General features: G+C 40.5%; 2 protein-coding genes across 4 annotated transcripts; both read right to left on the bottom strand.

The window, feature by feature from the left end:
- Positions 1-388: 388 nt before the first annotated feature.
- On the bottom strand, positions 389-4,684 carry LOC122043093 (heavy metal-associated isoprenylated plant protein 3-like). 3 transcript variants are annotated; one of them, XM_042603554.1, is made up of 10 exons: positions 4,342-4,684; positions 3,890-4,026; positions 3,696-3,816; positions 3,247-3,339; positions 2,766-3,123; positions 2,044-2,373; positions 1,734-1,953; positions 1,457-1,665; positions 1,277-1,364; positions 389-884 (listed from the first exon to the last, which is right to left on the bottom strand). In XM_042603554.1, the coding sequence occupies exons 6-10, from the start codon at positions 2,050-2,052 to the stop codon at positions 526-528; spliced, it is 885 nt and encodes a 294-aa protein (XP_042459488.1). In that variant the 5' UTR covers positions 2,053-2,373; positions 2,766-3,123; positions 3,247-3,339; positions 3,696-3,816; positions 3,890-4,026; positions 4,342-4,684; the 3' UTR covers positions 389-525. The 3 variants fall into 3 exon arrangements, with proteins under 3 accessions (XP_042459488.1, XP_042459490.1, XP_042459489.1); XM_042603556.1 differs by having other exon boundaries at positions 2,766-3,118; XM_042603555.1 differs by lacking the exon at positions 4,342-4,684 and adding an exon at positions 4,090-4,328 and having other exon boundaries at positions 2,766-3,339.
- Positions 4,685-7,519: 2,835 nt separating this feature from the next.
- On the bottom strand, positions 7,520-9,373 carry LOC122040253. The gene is made up of 3 exons (XM_042599586.1): positions 9,190-9,373; positions 8,922-9,101; positions 7,520-8,365 (listed from the first exon to the last, which is right to left on the bottom strand). Exons 1-3 carry the CDS (start codon positions 9,294-9,296, stop codon positions 8,110-8,112), a joined length of 543 nt encoding a protein of 180 aa, XP_042455520.1. The 5' UTR covers positions 9,297-9,373; the 3' UTR covers positions 7,520-8,109.
- Positions 9,374-18,545: the final 9,172 nt, after the last annotated feature.

Raw genomic sequence — 18,545 nt, 5'->3', positions numbered from 1 at the left:
AATTGATGGAGCTGAGTTCAAATCAGCTTGATTAGAAATCAAACCGAGGTTAAATCTAATTATTACTGATTCAATGATTTGTTCGGTCAAATGAGCTGGTAATAATTTATATTTATATATATATATATAAATTTATTTATTAATTTTTTTTAAAAAAAATCAAACTTGTGCTTGAGCTCATAGTTAAATATCAGTTCTATAGGTTCAAATGAGCTCGAGTTGAACCAGCATAAATCGCCAAGTCAAGCTCGAGCTTAGGCGGGTTTGAACTCGGCTGGGCTCCTTGACCACCCTAGTTTGAGGTGAACAACTCGTACATTTTCTCATACAAAATTCAGACGCGAAATCAAAAATTCTAATTTGTAATAAGAGTGCTACACCATCCGGGTAACGCTTGTAGCAGAAAAAGACCCACGAAGAGGGTACCACATCCGGGTCGTGGCGGTATATTGCCGTATCGTAACATTTGTTTGATATCAAAACGCATGAACTATGTTATTTACATCGTCTTTGAACCGGTTTGGTTCACATAACGGAGCACGAGTTGGGGTTCTCGTCGCTGAAGAGCTGCGGTGCGTGCACACCGTAGTACTCCATCGCGTATCCGGCCGGCGCACCCCCCGCCGCCGCAGGATTCCAAATCTCCTCCTTCTCCCCTCCGCCGCCACTTCCTCCCTTTCCGCCTTTCTTTTTATCCACGCCGCCGTCTTTAGTCTTCTTCTCCCCGTCGCCGCCACCACCGACGTCTTTATCCTTCTTAGGCTGCACCACCACGACGTCTCGCTTCAGCTTCGACTTCAGCTTCTCCGGCAGCGGCTTCGCGTCCATCGTCCCCTTCACGGTCACCTGATCCGTCTGCGTGTCGAATACAACGCTCTCGGCACCTGAGTGGCACAACGGTAATTAGAGTCGATACCAGGGTCGAATCGGAAAGGAGGCAGAAAGCCAAAAGCCTGCGAATATTCCTCGATGCTGCTGGTGAAGGTACGTTATAAGCCGTACATGTTCAATCCGGCGCAACAGAAAAAAACTGATGGAATTTCACTTAGCCCCTTGGAATTTCGATTTTCAAATCCGTTCGTTTCATCATCGATCGTAAAAACAATAAACTGATGCTTTGAAGAAACTTATAGGAGTATTACTGAAAATTTTGAACAAAAAAAATTGACGGGTAGAGTGAAATTTGTCAGCCAAAAGTCATTTCTACGTTTTCGAGTTCGCGAGAATTTTGCACCCAAAAAAAACATGAAGAAATAAATTGGAAATTAAAACTCACCTTTGATTTTGAGGATGGTTTTGCGGATTCGACGGATGCATCCTTCGCAGTGCAATCGAATTTTAAGCGTCACCGTCGTCACCACCAGCTGAAGATTTTTGGATCGTGAAAAAATAATTGAAAATTAATGTTAATAATTGTTTTGTTTTTGAAAAAAAAATGATAGAAATGATGGTATACTTTTTCCTGAGGTTTCTTCTTCTCGTCGGTTTGCTTGGCGGCTGAGGGTTTTTTGGCGGCGTTGGCGTTCCTGGGGAAGTTGGCCGGCGAGACTAGTTCGACCTTCTTGTGGCTCTTCGCTTCCACCTGATCTCGAAGCTTCCACGGATCCAGCTTCCCGACCACCGTCAGCTTCCCGATCCCAGCATCCGCCTTCACCGCCTCCACCCCTACCCTCGACGGAGATATCGATCGGAAGAGGAATGCATTAAGGAAGAGACGACGAGATGGCTCATACCTTGGGTGCCTCGGACGGATTTGATGACTTTTTTGGAGCAGCCCTCGCAATGCATGTCGACCTTTAAGACGACAGTGATGCTTCCATCGTCCTTCTTCTCCGGTTTTCCCTTGCTTCCGACTCTGTTTTCCTTTTCCTCATCGTTTTCTCCGCCTTCGTCCGTCGCCTCGACCACAGCGTTGCCGGCCATCGCCGGCCCGTCCTCGCTCTGTTGCTTCTTCTGCGGCGAAAGCCAATACGAGCATACAATGGATCAAAGAAACGATCGATCGGAGGATGCATAGAAGGAGAGGATGGAACTCGATCGTACCTTTCCCATGGCGGCCACTCTTCGCCTTCTCTCTTTCTCCTTTTCGATGTGGATCGAGAGGAAATGGAACCTGGCGAAGGGGGTGATCGGAGGGGTGGCCGAAGGCAATATATAGACATCAATAGCGCCAACGTACCCAACGAACACCCATGTAATTAAGAATGCTCTTCCTCAAAAACAGCCAATAGAAATTATCGGTGAAGAAGCGGGTGATTCTCACGCATTAGTTACGAGACGGTCATGCAGGCAATGATAATACGTGCGGTGGCGGTTTGGCGGGCGCAGGAGAGCCGTCCGATGTGGACCATCACAGGAGAAGAGTTCGCTACGCTGCGACACGTAGCAGCACCCGAATGGGTAAATAATTTTTTATACATATAAATAAAAAGAGAGTGGATAATACATTACCAGTATAATGGAAGTAAATATCTTGTTCAGAAAAAAAATATTCTATAATAAATTATTATTATGCCTAAAAAAACATCTAAAAGAATTATGTTGCACACAAATTAAACATACAAAATAATCACTTTGGTAGAGATGATAAAGTCTGGACAAATAAAGCTTATGAACTATATTCATCGACATAAACAATTAGACATACAAAATTTGATGTTCGTTTTGGTAGAGACGATAAAGTATCCACGAATAAAGCTTATGAACCATATTCATCAACATAAACAACAAATACTCATCTTAACATTATGAACATATTTTCTTACTCCATTGATGTTGACCAAGGTAATGAGCATCATCTTCATCAGTTGGAAACACATCTACTGAATCTCATGAGGAAGAATGGCATAGATTGGATGAACAAGTCGACGAGACTTCATTGGGTGAATCCTGATACACAAAAGGTACATGGTGTATAAGGCTCCATGTTGATCTTTCATGGCATACCTTTGTGTGTGATGTGGCAATGATATCTTTTTTGTGATCTAGAAATTGCTCTTATTTCTTGCAGATTCCCTAGCTTTGCAGTGACGATCGATTCGTAGATATGGTTTCCTTTGGCAAGTGCATTGCTATGGCATTCTCAAACAAGATCTAGGAGATGATGAGATGAAAGGCCCTGCACTGTAAACATAAAGTAGTAAATAACATTCTTGAGAGTGTTGCTTGAGAAGCCATGCATTGTGGTTAATTACTTAAAGCTGTAGGTTCGATCTTAAACAAGTGACTGAAAAGGAGTTGATATACCGTGGAATATATACAGCGATAAAATTTGGATGATGAACTTCTGATAGCAGAGTGGAAGCTGGAATGATCACTCAATAGACGAAAAAGGCCTTCCTGCAAAGAAAAATGCATAGAATAGATGAACTTTCTTCCACACTGAAACCCTCTGCAACATTCCAACTTTGAATTGTAAACAAACAAATTCAGTAGTTATCTAACAATTTCAACTTTCTGGAATAAATTTATCAGCAAAATGTTCCAACCCTAACTTGTTGTTTCTATATTTGTTCTTCTAACTTTGTGCCATTAGGAAGCTTTCTTGAGCTTGGTATTCTTTTTATGATTCAATCAAGGTTTAAATTTCATTTGGATTGACTGCGAGAGGTGTTAGATCATCGTCTTTGTTGTGCTCATAAATTTGAAGTAGAAGAACTTGACAATGAGTATATCATTGAAACAAATCGTATTACCTTGCAGGGTATTGTTTCTTTGAACATCTTACTAAACAAATTTGCAGGGCGACACGAGTCAAGACCATCTGTGTTGCTGAAATGTATATATCTTGAACATGCTCGGTAGTTCATTTTTTGCCTGCAAGGTACAAACTTTGGAAGCAAAAAAACACCTCAAAATTTGAACAACATAATTCAAGCAAAAAACAAACCCCTGCTAGGTTTCAATGAACAGAAATTTCCAGCCTTCAGGAGTCTCTAATAGCCAAATCCATGTCTCCAATAGTGGTTTGATCTTTCCATCCACCGGCATTGGCCAGGGCTTGCATCCTCCACACTCCAGAAGTCCCTGCAATTAAGTTAAACCTGAGATCAAGTACTAAAGATCAATTGCGAAGCTAGCAGAATTCACCATTGTATCTGAAAAATGTGTGGGTAGACGATGATCCCACGTCTTGGAGTTGTGTCAGCATGCATTCATCACTAAGATGAGCTTTTTAGGTCGAAACCAAGATGACTTCTTTTTTTCAACTCCAACATTGCACGATTGCGAATTCATATCGATGAGCAAAGATAGCATAACATTTTAAAGCTTCAACAATGCATGAATTGGGGATCAAGAGAATTCGATTTTGCAACTAGGCTCACCAAATTTACAACTGACCTGCACCAGAGCGAGGTCGGGGTTGGAACTCGGCGTCGAAGATGGCGACGAAACCCCAATCGACAGCGTAGGGCTACTCGAGGCCTTGGGGGAAAGCGGTGGATTGGTAGCCGCTCCGGCTGGTGCGGAACGCGTGCTAGATGCGGACGCCCTTGGATTCCTACGACCTACGCTCTTGCTCCACCATTTCCTGCGGCTTGGAGCTCCGCTAGTCGACCCCGGGTCATCGGAGATGGCATGGGACGGAAGTTGCTGCAATGAGGTTATCGGGTCGAAATTCAGTGGCAACGGGAGAATAAATCCTCTATTCCTATCTCATCCAATCCGTCCCATGTTAACTCGGGTGCTATGATTTATCTCTCTCATAATGACCGTGGGTAGGGCGAGGGTTCCGCCTTTTGCTGCAATCGGAGCTCCGTTAGTCAATTAGTGGAACCGTGAGCAGGCGGGTGGGAAGGAGACGAACCTTGACGAACAGATCGCTGGAGTCGTTGAAGACTTGATGATGATCTTGTTCGATTGCCATGATAATAATGCTTATATTTAGGGGGCAAAATGCTAAAAGAATAGTTTGTTTTGTTAAATTTCTAATTATTCCTTATATTTTGAAAATTAACGGCAAATCACTTAACAAAATTCTGGAATCACGTACCTAAATTTAAAAAATGAAAAAAAAAAATCATCTATCAATGCCCATCGATAGTATAGAAATTGATTGGGAATAATTCCGTGGTCGTGTAAGAATCGGTAATTTGTGAAATTTAACTCCATAAAAACAACTTGTAAAAATTATTACTTTTCATATAGTATGCAAAAAGTTAAAATAATAATATATAATATATAGTTTTATGTCATTTCGATCTCTCTAGTTCCATTAATCAAGATCAAGTTAAAATCGGCTGATAGACCTAAGGAGTGTTTCATATATTTTTCTAGTTCTCCTAATTATATTCATAACTTTAAACAAACATCAATTTGATAGAATATATTATTTGAAAAATAATTTTTTAACACAAAATAGATGTTTTTTATTCATTTTGTGTTCATAAATTGTTGCTCTCAAAATGACGTATGGAAATGATATTTAAGAAGATAATATAATCAGGGGAATTAGACGAATACATATAATCTAGTTTCATATTATTTCGAGTTTTCTAGGTCTATCAATTACTTTTGATCGAAACTAGACAAAATTGACTGATAAATCTAGAGAACTCGAAATGACATGAAACTAGCTAGATCATATGTATTCGTCTAGTTCTCCTATTAAATTCATGACCTGACACAATATATTTTGAATGATAATTTTTTGAACATGAATTGATTAAAAAAATTTGATTCGTATTTAAAAATCACTGCTCTCAATATAATATGTCAAATTAATATTTGAGGGCATGAATATATCAAAAGAAGTATATGAACACATAAGACATGATTTTATGTCATTTCGAGCTCTCTAAGTCCATTTGTAAGTACCCGGGGATAGTTTTGATATGAAAAAACAGGGTCAAGTTAGGTCCTGATATTTTGATGCCTTGTGTCTGAGTGTGCAAAAAATTAAGAACATAAGAAGTCGAGCAGAAGACACAGTTAGCAAGAAAGATGACACGAGAAGCGAGTTGACAGGTTCAGTGCATCCGAGGGACAAGGTGTTGCGGAAGGGTACACCGATGGACGAGAGGGACAAGAAGCCGAGGAGGAAGCTTACTCGAGGAGAAAATCAGAGTTGGATGCGGGTGAGCTCAATTTCGAACGACCGGAACATCACTCAAGCGAGCGGGATCGAAGAAGATTAATTTAGAGGTTGATCTTGAAGACCCGAGGTACCTCATTTATGATTGAGGGTGCCTCAGGTGCCAGAGTAAATCTGTCAAATTTTAGTGTCTGAGGTACCTCCAATGTGTTTAAGGCGGCTTGGATGAAGAAGGCATAAAGGCGCCTCGAACAAGTTCGAAGGTGCCTCAAGTAGAAGTGCAGAGACCTCTCCAATGACATTGAAGGCGCCTCCAACCTGTCAGAGTCGTTGGCTGATCGTTAGAACGTGAATAAAACTTTATCTACATTGGAGAGGTCCTAGATGGCATTACAGACGCCTCAAGTAACGATAATTCTTTTTCTAGAGGCTATAAAAAACTCTTTGGAGCTAGGAATTCAATAACAAACACTGTAATCATTTCCTAGCTAATTTGTGAACTTTCAAAGTCTATAAAAGACTACTCTGCCTTCAATGAAGGAGAATTTCTAGTGTACTTTCACTTGCCTTGGATTAACAACCACTTACGTTGTAACTAAGTGATTCTTTTATCTTCTTACTTATTTTATGGATTTTCTTTTGATTGTTGGTCGAAACCGGATAAAATCAGCTAATGGATGGGCTACGATTAGACCTCTTAAACAGTAAATAATCAAACATCTAAGGTTTAAATTCCAACAGAGTTTTTAGGCATTTTCCTTTAGTGGGATGACAAATTAAAAAAGTTAACTGCTTGGATAGGCGTCCGCAAAGATTAGTCAGTTCCAAGAATTGGATAATTAGATTACCCAAAAAAAAAAAATGAGTTGAATAAAATATTCAAGAATATACTCGATAATGAAGTAAAAAGATGATTTTGTTCGCCCAAATACCCCTCATCACCAGTCCCATAATAAGATAAGGGAAGGTAAATTATGTTACCGAGCCGCCTCCTAAATGGGAAGATATTTAATCCTCCAAGAATGAGTTAGTAGGAATTGACCCCTTACCATATAAGGTAACAAAGTCATCCGAGTTCCAACTAGGGGCATGAACTTTATCCCCGGGCGTAGCGTAGATGGTGAGTGCATGACATCTCTAGCGTAATAGCCAGAGGTCAATTCTCAGGAACTGACAGCCTGGGGTTTACCCCACCATGCGCCTATGACCTGTGTACTTGTTGTTAGTGTGTGCACTTATGTGCCAAGACACTCCTTATGTATTTTGTGGATAATTATTTAATAAAGGCAAGAATTTATCATTAATTATTTACTTTTCTGTACGTATATGATTAATGATAAAGTCCCACGGATTAATGGGTATATTAATCTGAAAACAGTCCTTAATCGGATAGATATCTAGAGGGGACATCGATATCTAGATCAACACTGAGTACGACTAGGTAGCCATGAAGTTTTCGTCATTTATTCTAAGTTTTGAATGTTTTAACAATGACTGGCCACAAAGAGAACAAACAAAATAAAAAAGTAGAAATAAAAAACAAACTGTCTAATGGAAATGAAACCAAGTTTGAAGTGTTCAGTAGTTGGACCCAAGAAATCGACGATAAAGCAAATTTGCAAGAATTCAAAACCATTGACAACGGAAGGATATCGATTGAAAATGTTCTATTGCCATCCAGAAGAGGGAATATAAAAATTAACTTAGAGAATCAATAAGTTCCTCTTATAGTGTTAGGTGGATGTTCTTGGTGATTTGACCTCTAGAAGAGAATGCAAAGAATGGAAACTTTTGAATGCTTATTGCCATATGGGATGGCTGATAGTCGATTGAATTTTAATTAAAGTGAGGACTGAGATATTAATAGCAGGTTTCATTTTCCTAATTTCATGGAAGGTATAAAATTTTATCTAGAGCACCAAACAAAAGCATCGTGTGGATATCCTCCCTTGGTTCTCATTGAAAGAAAAGTTCTTGTAAGAAAATCCTACTACAAAACGTCATGCACGAAAACTTGTGTCTAAATAAGGAATCAGTAGAAAAAGTGACGTCAAGCACCTTAAACATAGAGTAAATCAGCAAAGTATGCAAGTAAATGGAAATATGTACGATAAAAAAACAAGCTGCTGAACAAAAGGTAAACCTCCTCGACGGATTGCCTTCAACTGGAAAATGCCAGTTCCTTGAGGTCCAGAAACAGGAAATGTAGAAGACACTGAATGTTTTCTGCGGCCTACTGCAAGAGAAGCGTCATACCACGGGCCCCTTATAATCGGCAAGCCAAGCAACTCCACTATCTGTTGATTTTGGCTAGCCTTTTCAATTGCCTTACTGAATTAGATGAACATAAGAGGGAAACCATAAGATTCTCATCACGAAAACAGCTCAATTTAAAAAAAAAAAAAAAAAAACTATCAATCGATTATGAGTTCTTTGGTAAATTCTAACATGAATTTGAGCAGCTATGAGAATGGTAATCCATGTGATAAAATCATCAAATTCAATTAGCATCTACTTTGGTCACAAATTTTTGTAGGCCATTTATACTGGTTACAATTGTCTCAAACTTCTAGCAAAGATCAACTATCCTTATTATGATTCAACCTAATCCAGAATTTGGAACCCAATCGAAAAAAAAAAAATGAAATCTTTGTATACAGGAAAACCGAAAACTATTTCTTGGAACGAGGACTGCGGCTATGCAGAAGACAGACCATCAGGAGATATCCATTCTCTCTATCACAAGGCATAAAATAAGTGGTGCTGTAGCTGATCAATCGGCATCATGCAATCAAGTTAACCAGCAAGATCAAATTTTGAGTTCTAGGAAAAATCCACAGGGTAAGAGGAACTAGAAGTAACAAGGGAGCAGGAAGTGAAGTCGCACCTGCTACACCCATGGAAGATGGCTAGATCGTTGACGGCACTGAGAAACAAACCACCCGTCAGGCTAATCAACCCGATCTGGAAGAGTTGCCGACCCCAAGACTTTTTCGTTCTCCTCCCTGCACTGAAGCCGGCGCCATCAGCCTGTTCCGTAGCGGAGGAAGCAGCGGCCGAGAAGGAACTTCGAGATGAATTCGATCAACACAACGCAGCTCCGAATGGAATCAACAGCAGAGAATATTAGGAGATAGAGGTGAGAGATCGCTTACAGACGACGCGAGATGAAGAACCTCGAGGAGGAAGAGGAGGCGTTGCAATTGTTGAGGTTGGAGAGAAAGGGAGCAAGATACTGAGCAGCCCGCCGGTGAAACGTCATCGCCTCTCTGCTCGCGCCGGCGGCGTGGAAGGGCAGCGAGTCCCGGCCCGCCGTCGCCGTCCTTATAAACGCAAGCGGAGATCGCTACTTCGATTGGGCCGAGCCGAAATTAATTGGTCCGAGTCGAAGCGGATTGGGCTGAAATTGCCAATTGTTTGAGGCAAGACATCATCAAAAGAGGTGCTTTTACAAGAGGGCTGAAATTGCCAATTGTTTGATCGCCCCCCTCTTGACCCCCATCTTCGATCTTCCATCTACACCTTCGCAATCTGGTTTCTCTTCCTTTTTTTTAAATTTTGTTTATTTTTTTATTGGTTTTGTTTTATCAATTTTTTTTTAAAAGTTTGGAAAGAGATAATTTAAAGGAAAGAGAGATTTTGACCTATGTCAAGAGTTAAAGAGAGTAATTTAAAAGGAGAGTAGCATTTTGATATAGGTAAGAATTGAAGGATGAGTAATTTAAGAGAAGTGCTTTTCGCATCTCTCCTGATACATTCCTTTTTGAGCCCACCCCAATTTTTTTGCAAATATGTCATAGCTGGGAATTTAACCGCGGATGTCTGGATAATAATCTGAATATCCTATCACAGCATCATAACCCGGGGACGGAGCCAGATCTTCTGGTCCAAAAAAATAGATTAGGGGATAAACCACTCTTAATTGTGGCTGGATCGTGACCATGATCCGGTTGTAATTGATTGTGATACCTTCCTAGGTTCACCATCCTCTCCATGTTATAGTCTGGATCGGAGCGGGTCGCCGAAGGCCGCCTGAAAGCCGCTGGAGGTGGGCAAGTGGCTAGGCTGCTGGGCATCGAGCAGTGGCGGCTTTCAGGCGGCCTCCAGCCGCTCGCTCTGATCCAAACTATAATTTAGATGGGACAGTCAATCTAAAAAGGTATCGCAATTAATTGCGGCCAGATCGTGGTCAAGATCCGATCACAATTAAGAATGGTCTATCCCTTGGTCCACTTTTTTGTGGATAAGAAGATCTGCTTCTCCTGAGGACACGTAATAATACACATAAAAAAAACACACTAAAATATATAAAAAATAAAATTTTTAATCAATATTGCCTTTAAATTTTGCTCCGACGCATTTGAAGGTGTACCTATTACTTCGTACCACAAATAAACATGTGTCATATAATGAGTGACAAAGGTTAAAAATTATATAAAATAAAAAAAATTGATATAAAAATAATAAACAAAATTGATTAAAAAAGAAAAATAAATAAAAATTAAATAAAATTTGGAAAAAAATACAAGTAAAGAGGGGTAGAAAGTGTTGGTGCAACATCCCTCAGGTCAAGGTTGACCTGGTTGACCAAGCTTGAGTCTTGGTTTGAGTTTCGATGTTTGACAATGCAAGGTTGATTGAAGAAGAGTCAAGTAGGTCAAGGATGACCGGATACTTGACTGGGAAGTCCTAACTGGGGTGTTAGGCAGAAGGAAAGACCTAGTGAGTGAAGCTAGGCAGTGAGGAAAATCCTAGTAAGTGAAGCTAGGTGAAAGTCCTGGTGAGTGAAGCCAGGCAGAAGAGTGAGTGAAGTCGGTGAAAATCAGTGAGTGAAGCTAGGTGAAGACCCGTGAGTGAAGCCGAGGCAAAGAAGTCCTAATGAGGAAACTAGGATTGAAGTCCCGGTGAGTGAAACCAGGCACGGAGAAATCAGATGACTCAAGATTGACCGGACATCTGGTGAAAGTCCAATAGGTCAAGGTGGCCGGATACTTGGCGCGAGGAAGAAAAAGTCCAAGTAGGTGAGAGGATTGACCGGATACTTGCAAGAAGAGAAAAGTCCAAGTGGGTCAAAGTTGACGGACACTTGGTGAGAGAGTCTAGTTGGTCAAGGGTGACCGATGCTAGGCCTTATGTACCCACAAGTCATGGTTGACTAGATGTTGGTTTAGGGGCTTTGGACTTGGTTTGGGCAAAAACTAAGATCGGAGATTGCGATCCGGCCTGCGCCAATTGGCACCGATTGATCTAGCGATTTGATTGATCGGCCGATTGATCCGATCGTCGATGGATCGATCGGCGATCTGATCGTGATCGGCCGATCGATCCGGTGGATCGATCCGATCCTCCGATCGATCTAGGTCAGTGATCGGTGGATCGATTGGGGCTGCTACGCGCGATAAGCCTGGATCCACCGGATCGATCGATCAGGTCGATCGAGCGCGCTGGATCGTCCGTGGATCGATCAAAGCCTCCCGATCGATGGGAATCGATCGATCGGGATCAACGCCGGATAGCGCAGCGTGACGTCATTTCCTGCAGATCTTCCACGGCGCAGGTCGGATCTTCACGGCGACTCACACGAGCTCTCACGCCGCTTGAAGTTCTTGGAGGTTCTTCCAAGTCAAGAGGCGGATCTATTGCAAGAGGAAGAAAGCTAGGGTTAGGGTTTTCTTGTACTCATTGTAAGCTTTGTGCTTGTATTTTGTATTCTTTCCCCTTCCTCTTGTAGTGTGAACTTGTAGGGCTTCTCCGCCTTCGGTAGTTACCGAAAAGGAGGGTTTTCTTAGTGGAGGGTGCGTGAGTAGGTGTGGATCCTTGGACTAGTCACCTCTTGTAAGGTGGATACCAAGTAAACCAACCTTGTTAGCGTTGTGTGGTTTGTTTCTTGTATTTCCACTGCGCATCTTTGAAGAAACAAGCAACGACGAGCACCTAGCACGCGACGAGTTATTCAATCCCCCCTCTAGCTACTTTTCGGTCCCAACAGAAAGGTCATTTCAAAGGGAGACAAAAGAGTTTTTTTTTTTTTTTTGGGGGGGGGGACGGGGGAGAAGCAATTTACTCATCAAAATACAAATGTGACAAAATGAATCGACCGGACTAGACACGACCTAAGCATGATCGGGCCATTTAGATGATGCACCGAGCTAAACTTAGTGTCAATTGTTTAGGAAAAACTAGCCCTCAGGGTGTAGCGTAGACAATGGGCACATGATATCTCTGGTGTAATGGTCAGAGATTGTTTCTTAAGAACTGACGACCTGGAGTTTACCTCACTATGCGTCTATGACCTGTGTACCTGCATGTACCTCCCTCTATATCCGTGAGATCGGCACTAGGAGGCCGCTAAGGTAGCGGATCTACCTTTTTTAGGAAAAACTAGGAGCGTAAATGAACCAAGATGCTCATGAATTATTCGAAATTCAATTCGATAAAAACTCATTTGATCTCGTTTAATGAAGCTCGTTAAGATAAACAAATCAAGTTTAAATTTCACAATACTCATTCGTTAGCTCATAAACATGTTCGTTAGTAAGCTCATGAATAACTTTTAAATAAAAAAATAATAGTTTTGATATTGAATTTATAGATTTTTCATTATTTATAAAAAATATAGACAAATCTATTAAATTTATTTATTAGAATAAAATTATAAATTTTAATAAAATATTATAATTTTATCTAAATATATAATTTAGTTTGTATGAATATTTAAATTTATAATTTATATTTATTAAACTCATTTAAGTTCGATAAAAAGCTCGAATTAACTCGTGAGCCATGAATATATTCGTTAAATAAAACTCGAGCTCGGCTCGATTATAAACGAACCAAACTCAAATATTTAAGAGTTTGGCTCGACTCAGTTCGATTACACCCCTAGGAAAAATAATAGAAGAAGCATATAACTCATCAAAATGTAGAGGTGACAAAAAGAATCAACCGGACTAGACATGGTTCAGGCATGATCTGTTAGGGTCGATTGGAGCTAGAGAGGAGGGGGGAGGGTGAATAGCTTGTTGTGCGCTCATCGTTGGCTTGCTTCATAATGATTTACAGTGGAATAAAACTAGAAGCAACTCTCCAATGCTAACATAAAGGAGTTACTTGGTATTTACCTCAAGAAAAGATGACTAATCCAAGGATCCGACCCTCACTCACTCATCCACTATAAAAACACTCCTTCTCGATCATAGCCAGAGGCAGAGAAGCCTCGTACAAGCTCACACAGACAAAATACAAGAAGAAAGAACCAAGAAGCTAATACAAAAAGGAATCTTATGAGATTACACAATAAATCCTAACTTCCTCTTCTTCTTACCTGAATACACCTATTGAGATACTTGGAAGTGCAACAACACTCCTCTCTAAGCTTCCAAAAACTGGTGTGTGTCGCTGAGCTCGGTGGAGAAGAATCGCGTGAAGATCGGGAGTGCTAGATGAGAAGATCTGCGAAGAAATTGCTCGTCATCGGCTTTATCCTACACAACGGTCATATCCAATCGATCGATTGATTGATAAGGGAGGTTGAATCGATCGGCTGATCGATTCAGACCGCCTCTGTGCTCTCACTGGAAAGCCCTGAATCGATTGACTAATCGATTCAGGTTTCCTCGCGTCCGCGCGAGAATTCCATCCCCAATTGATCGGTTGATCGATTGGCAGTGCCCAATCGATCTACTGATCAATTGGAGGTGCCCAATCGATCTGCTAATTGATTGGGGACCTCTCTGTGCTCGCGATAATGCTCCCCAATCGATCGATCAATTGGGCCAGCCTCCACTCGCGGTACACTTCCAATCGATCGGTTGATCGATTAGACTATGGTTCAATCGATCGGTTAATCGATTAACCACCCTTGACTTGGCTAAACTCAAGTCCAAGGTTCTCTAAACCCAACATCCGGTCAACCGCGACATGTTGGGACTCTCGTGCTTAGCATCTGGTCAATCTTAACCTGCTGGGACTTGTCACCAAGTGTTCAATTAATACTTTGATCCACTTGGACCTTTCTCGTACCAAATGCCCGGTCAACCTTAACCCATTTGGACTTATCGTTTCATGCCAAGTGTCCGGTCATCCTTGACCCACTTGAAGTTCCAATCACCAGATGTCCGGTCATCCTTGACCCATCTAGATTTCCACTGCCTGGCTTCACTCACCAGGACTTTTATCTGCCTAGCTTTATTCACTAGAGCTTTCACCTGGCTTCACTCACCAGGATTTTTCTTCTGTCTGACTTCACTCACCAGGACTTTCACTTCTACTTAGCTTCACTCACTAGGGCTTTCACCTGACTTCACTCACCAGGATTTTCCTTCTGCCTGACTTCACTCACCAGGATTTTCACTTCTGCCTAGCTTCACTCACTAGGGCTTTCACTTGGCTGCACTCATCAGAATTTTCCTTTTGCCTGGCTTCACTCACCATGGCTTTCACTTCTACCTAACTTCACTCACTAGGGCTTTCACCTGGCTTCACTCACCAGGATTTTTCGTCTGCTTGACTTCACTCACCAGGATTTTCACTTTTACCTAGCTTCACTCACGAGAGCTTTCACTTAGATTCACTCATCAGGTTTTCCTTGCCTAACCTCCAGTTAGGGCTTTCACAGTCAAGTATCCTGTCAACCTTGACCTAACTTGACTTCTTCTTCATATCGATCTGGTCATCCTTGACCAATCTCCCCTAACGGATGATTACACCTACAATTTTCATATATTGTCAAACATCGAAACTCAAACATCACGACTCAAGCTTTAGCCAACTCAAGCTTAGTCAACTTGGTCAACTTTGACCAAGGGATATTGCACCAATAATTTCCCTTTTTTTTATTTTTGACAATACCTTTAAGTTAAGCTAATCTTATAGCCTCAACTTTCTTTCATGCCAAAGCATGAATGAGGATTTCCTTCATTCTCTTCCTTTCCTAGAGGGCAAACTCTCTCTTTGGGATGAAGGCCTAACTTAACCCTACATTCTCCCCCGTTGACACACATCAAAAATTCTTCTCCATGAGAGTTATCTACACGTTGTTCACAACTCTCATTGTTAACAACACCACAATGAAGGTCACATACCCTTCATTGTCTTCAATGCTCACTCTTGAGCAAAGATCCACTTCACAATGCTCATCCTAGAGCATTCATCATTTCACCAATGAAGGTCTCATACCCATTGTATCAAATGCTCACCCTCAAGAATTACTTCTTTTCAACAATGAAGATATCCAATCTTCTATCATTTCCCAATGCTCAACCTTCAACATTCTTCAAAACGAAGGCTTAACCACCTTCCATGATTTTTGAAAATAAATTTTCATATCTTTAAAGAGTAGCTCCCCCTAAAGACATGGTTCAAATTGTTGGTTAGTCTTAGGAAAATCGTACCGGTTCCACTGTACAAAAATTTTGTACAAGTGTCGAACCTTTCCTTAAATAACATATTGTGTTCTTTAGAAGTTAAATTAGGAATCGCAGACGGAACTTAACATCATTGATTCCAAATTTTACTTATCTGTTCTTGATGGTTTAGATTTGGATCGCAAGCGGAACTTAACACTATTGATCCAAATCCACCTATGTTATTAATTCCATTAAATATTAATTTTTAAAATTGGATTCCAGGACTGCATGGCGAGGCACATGGCCTTCTTGGGTATGAGAGCATCCACCACCACCTAGACAAAGCCTTTTAAGGAAAACTAATATTTAATTTCCTTAAATAACTCTAGGTTAACCAAAAAGAACAATCGAATCACAAATTTGAAAAATAAAACAAAAGAAACACAAATTCGAAACAAATCCAAAAACTCTAAAATCGTATGCCTCTTGTGTTTGGTATTTCCAAAAATAACTATACAAAGACAACTAGTATGATGCAGAAAATAATTACTAGTTATACCTTTCTTTGTTAGCAAATAACCTCTTGATCTTCTACCGTATTCCTCTTCTTATCCTGGACGTTGTGTGGGCAATGATATACCGAGATGAGAATCCACCTAAGCCACCTTCTTCTCCAAGCAAGATTCGGCCACCACATAAACTCTAAGAGATGTGAGGTTCGGCCACCACCACCAAGCTCCAAGGGATGCTAGAAACAAAGTCTCCTTTCTCTCCTTCTTCTCCTAGCTAGAACCAGCCACCATGGACTTCTCTTGTGTTGATGCCACCGGCCACAAAGGAGGAAGAGAAGAGAAGGAGAAGAGACCCTAGGGCCGGCCACACCAAGGAGGAAAAGAGAGGAAGAAAATAGAATAGAGTCGTTAGCCATGAAGGCACCTCTACCTCCTCTTTTATAATCTTTGGTCTTGGTAAATAAGAAATTTAAATAAAAACTTCCTTAATTCTTTTGCCATGAAAAAGAAAATTTTATTTAATTAAAAACAATTTTCTCTTCTCAATTGTAATGGCCGACCACTTTTTAAAAACAAAACAAGGAGAGTTTTAATTAACACAAGAATTAAAACTTCCTAATTTGTTTCTGGAAATTTATAAAAATTTCTCCAATAATTTTCCCTTCATGGTGGTTTGTAAAAAGGAAATTTTATAAATTAAAATCTTTCTTTTAAACATGTGAATGATTTCCAAAAAGTAAAGTTATCTCTAAAAATTAAAATCTCCTTTCAATCTACAAATAAGGAAAGATATCAAATCTTTTCTTAATCTTTTGTAGAAACTTATAAAAGAAATATATAATTTTTAAACTCTCTTTTAAATTATGAACATGGTTAAAAAAGGAAAGTTTTCTTAAAATTAAAATCCACCTTTCAATCTACAAATAAGGAAAGATTTCAAATCTTTTCTTAATCTTTTGTAGAAAGCTATAAAATGAAAGATTTAAATTTCAAACTCTTTTTTAAAACCATGATATCCACATAAGAAATAATTTTAATAAAAATCCCTTTTTATTTTCTAGTGGTCGGTCACCTAAGCTTGGGACCCAAGCTTTGGCCGACCACCTAAAATTGGCTCCACCATTAGCTTTGGCCGACCCTAGCTTGGGCTCCAAGCTAGCTTGACCGGCCACCTTAAGGTGGGTAGAAAGGTGGGTATAAGTGGGTATAATTCTCTATATACAAGAGGCTACGATAGGGACTGAGAGGAGGAATTGATTTTGGTCTCCCGATGAAATTAAGCTTCCCGTGTTCGCCTCGAACACACAACTTAACTTCATCAATAATAATTCATACCACTAAAGAATTATTATTGAACTACCGCACCAATCCGAAATTACATTTTGGGCTCCTTCTTATTATGAGTGTGTTAGTCTCCCTGTGTTTAAGATATCGAATGTCCACTAATTAAATGAGTTGCTGACAACTCACTTAATTAATATCTTAGTCCAAGAGTAGTACCACTCAACCTCATCGTCATGTCGGACTAAGTCCACCTGCAGGGTTTAACATGAAAATCCTTATGAGCTCCTCTTGGGGGCATTCTCAACCTAGATTACTAGGACACAGTTTCCTTCTATAATCAACAACACACACTATAAGTAATATCATTTCCCAACTTATCGGGCTTATTGATTTATCGAGCTAAATCTCACCCATTAATAAGTCAAAGAAATAAATACTAAATATATGTGTTTGTTATTATATTAGGATTAAGAGCACACACTTCCATAATAACTAAGTGTTGGATTGTGATGTTTCGATAGAGGGGGGGTGAATATCGATTACGAAAATTTTGATAAGAGTAAGCGCAGCGGAAAAGAAAATCAATACTAACACAGAATCAATTTTACTTGGTTCAGAGCCTGTGTCGACTCTTACTCCAAGGCCCACACATGAGGGTGCTTTCGATGGGCAATTCACTAGCAATTCGATAACTATTACAAACTAATACAGGAATGCTAATGAAAAACAAAGTAAAGCTATACCGACAGAAGAAGAAATTAAAAGAAAAGCGTTGTTGGAACTTCGCAGCATTGCAGGAATGTAGGAAAGCAGATTCTGAGTTGTTGTTGAAGCTCTGCCTCTGCCCCTTCTTTTATATGAAGCTCGGGGTACCCCGGATCCCTTCCGGGCGCCCTGGTGAGACGTGGCAGGTCCAACTAGTGAGCTCCATGTGGCGACACCGCGTTTGGATAAATTTTGTCTCCCGGGCGCCCGGATCCCCTCCAGGCGCCTGTACCACCTTTTTCCAGGGAACACCTTTCCTACAAAACAAGGTTAGTACGAGGCAAATAGATAATGTATATCCTACAAAACAGAGTGTTAGCACAGTTCATAAGTTTAACATAAAAGTTATGACTTAGATTTCGTCTTTCCGAGACCGGAATCTAGTCACGATCTCGACTTAGATATCCGAAATGGATCTAAGCCGGATCGACGCCTAATGTTCCCTTCCTAGGAACGTGTCCTCACAGTCACTCACCTGCCAGACGTCCGGTCAGCCCTTCGACCGGTCTGGACTTCTCGCCAAACGTCCGGTCAGCCTAGCTTTTGGTATAAACATTTATCTAGAAATAAGAATCACATTGGTCAAATGTCTACATGTAGTTG

The sequence above is a fragment of the Zingiber officinale genome, chromosome 2A (genome assembly GCF_018446385.1).
Source record: "Zingiber officinale cultivar Zhangliang chromosome 2A, Zo_v1.1, whole genome shotgun sequence".
In the NCBI taxonomy this organism is placed as follows: domain Eukaryota; kingdom Viridiplantae; phylum Streptophyta; class Magnoliopsida; order Zingiberales; family Zingiberaceae; genus Zingiber; species Zingiber officinale.
This window is presented reverse-complemented; position numbering and strand designations above follow the sequence as displayed.

Bases quoted from the DNA above. Each gene is read 5' to 3' on its own strand.
- LOC122043093 (XM_042603554.1), bottom strand. The intron at 1,666-1,733 runs GTATGAGCCATC...CGTCGAGGGTAG, and splicing joins ATCCGTCCGAGGCACCCAAG to GGGTGGAGGCGGTGAAGGCG. The intron at 1,365-1,456 runs GTATACCATCAT...AAAAATCTTCAG, and splicing joins AGAAGAAACCTCAGGAAAAA to CTGGTGGTGACGACGGTGAC.
- LOC122040253 (XM_042599586.1), bottom strand. From the start codon at position 9,296: ATGACGTTTCACCGGCGGGCTGCTCAGTATCTTGCTCCCTTTCTCTCC. The intron at 9,102-9,189 runs GTAAGCGATCTC...TTCATCTCGAAG, and splicing joins TTCTTCATCTCGCGTCGTCT to TTCCTTCTCGGCCGCTGCTT. The intron at 8,366-8,921 runs GTGCGACTTCAC...CATCTAATTCAG, and splicing joins ATCTTCCATGGGTGTAGCAG to TAAGGCAATTGAAAAGGCTA.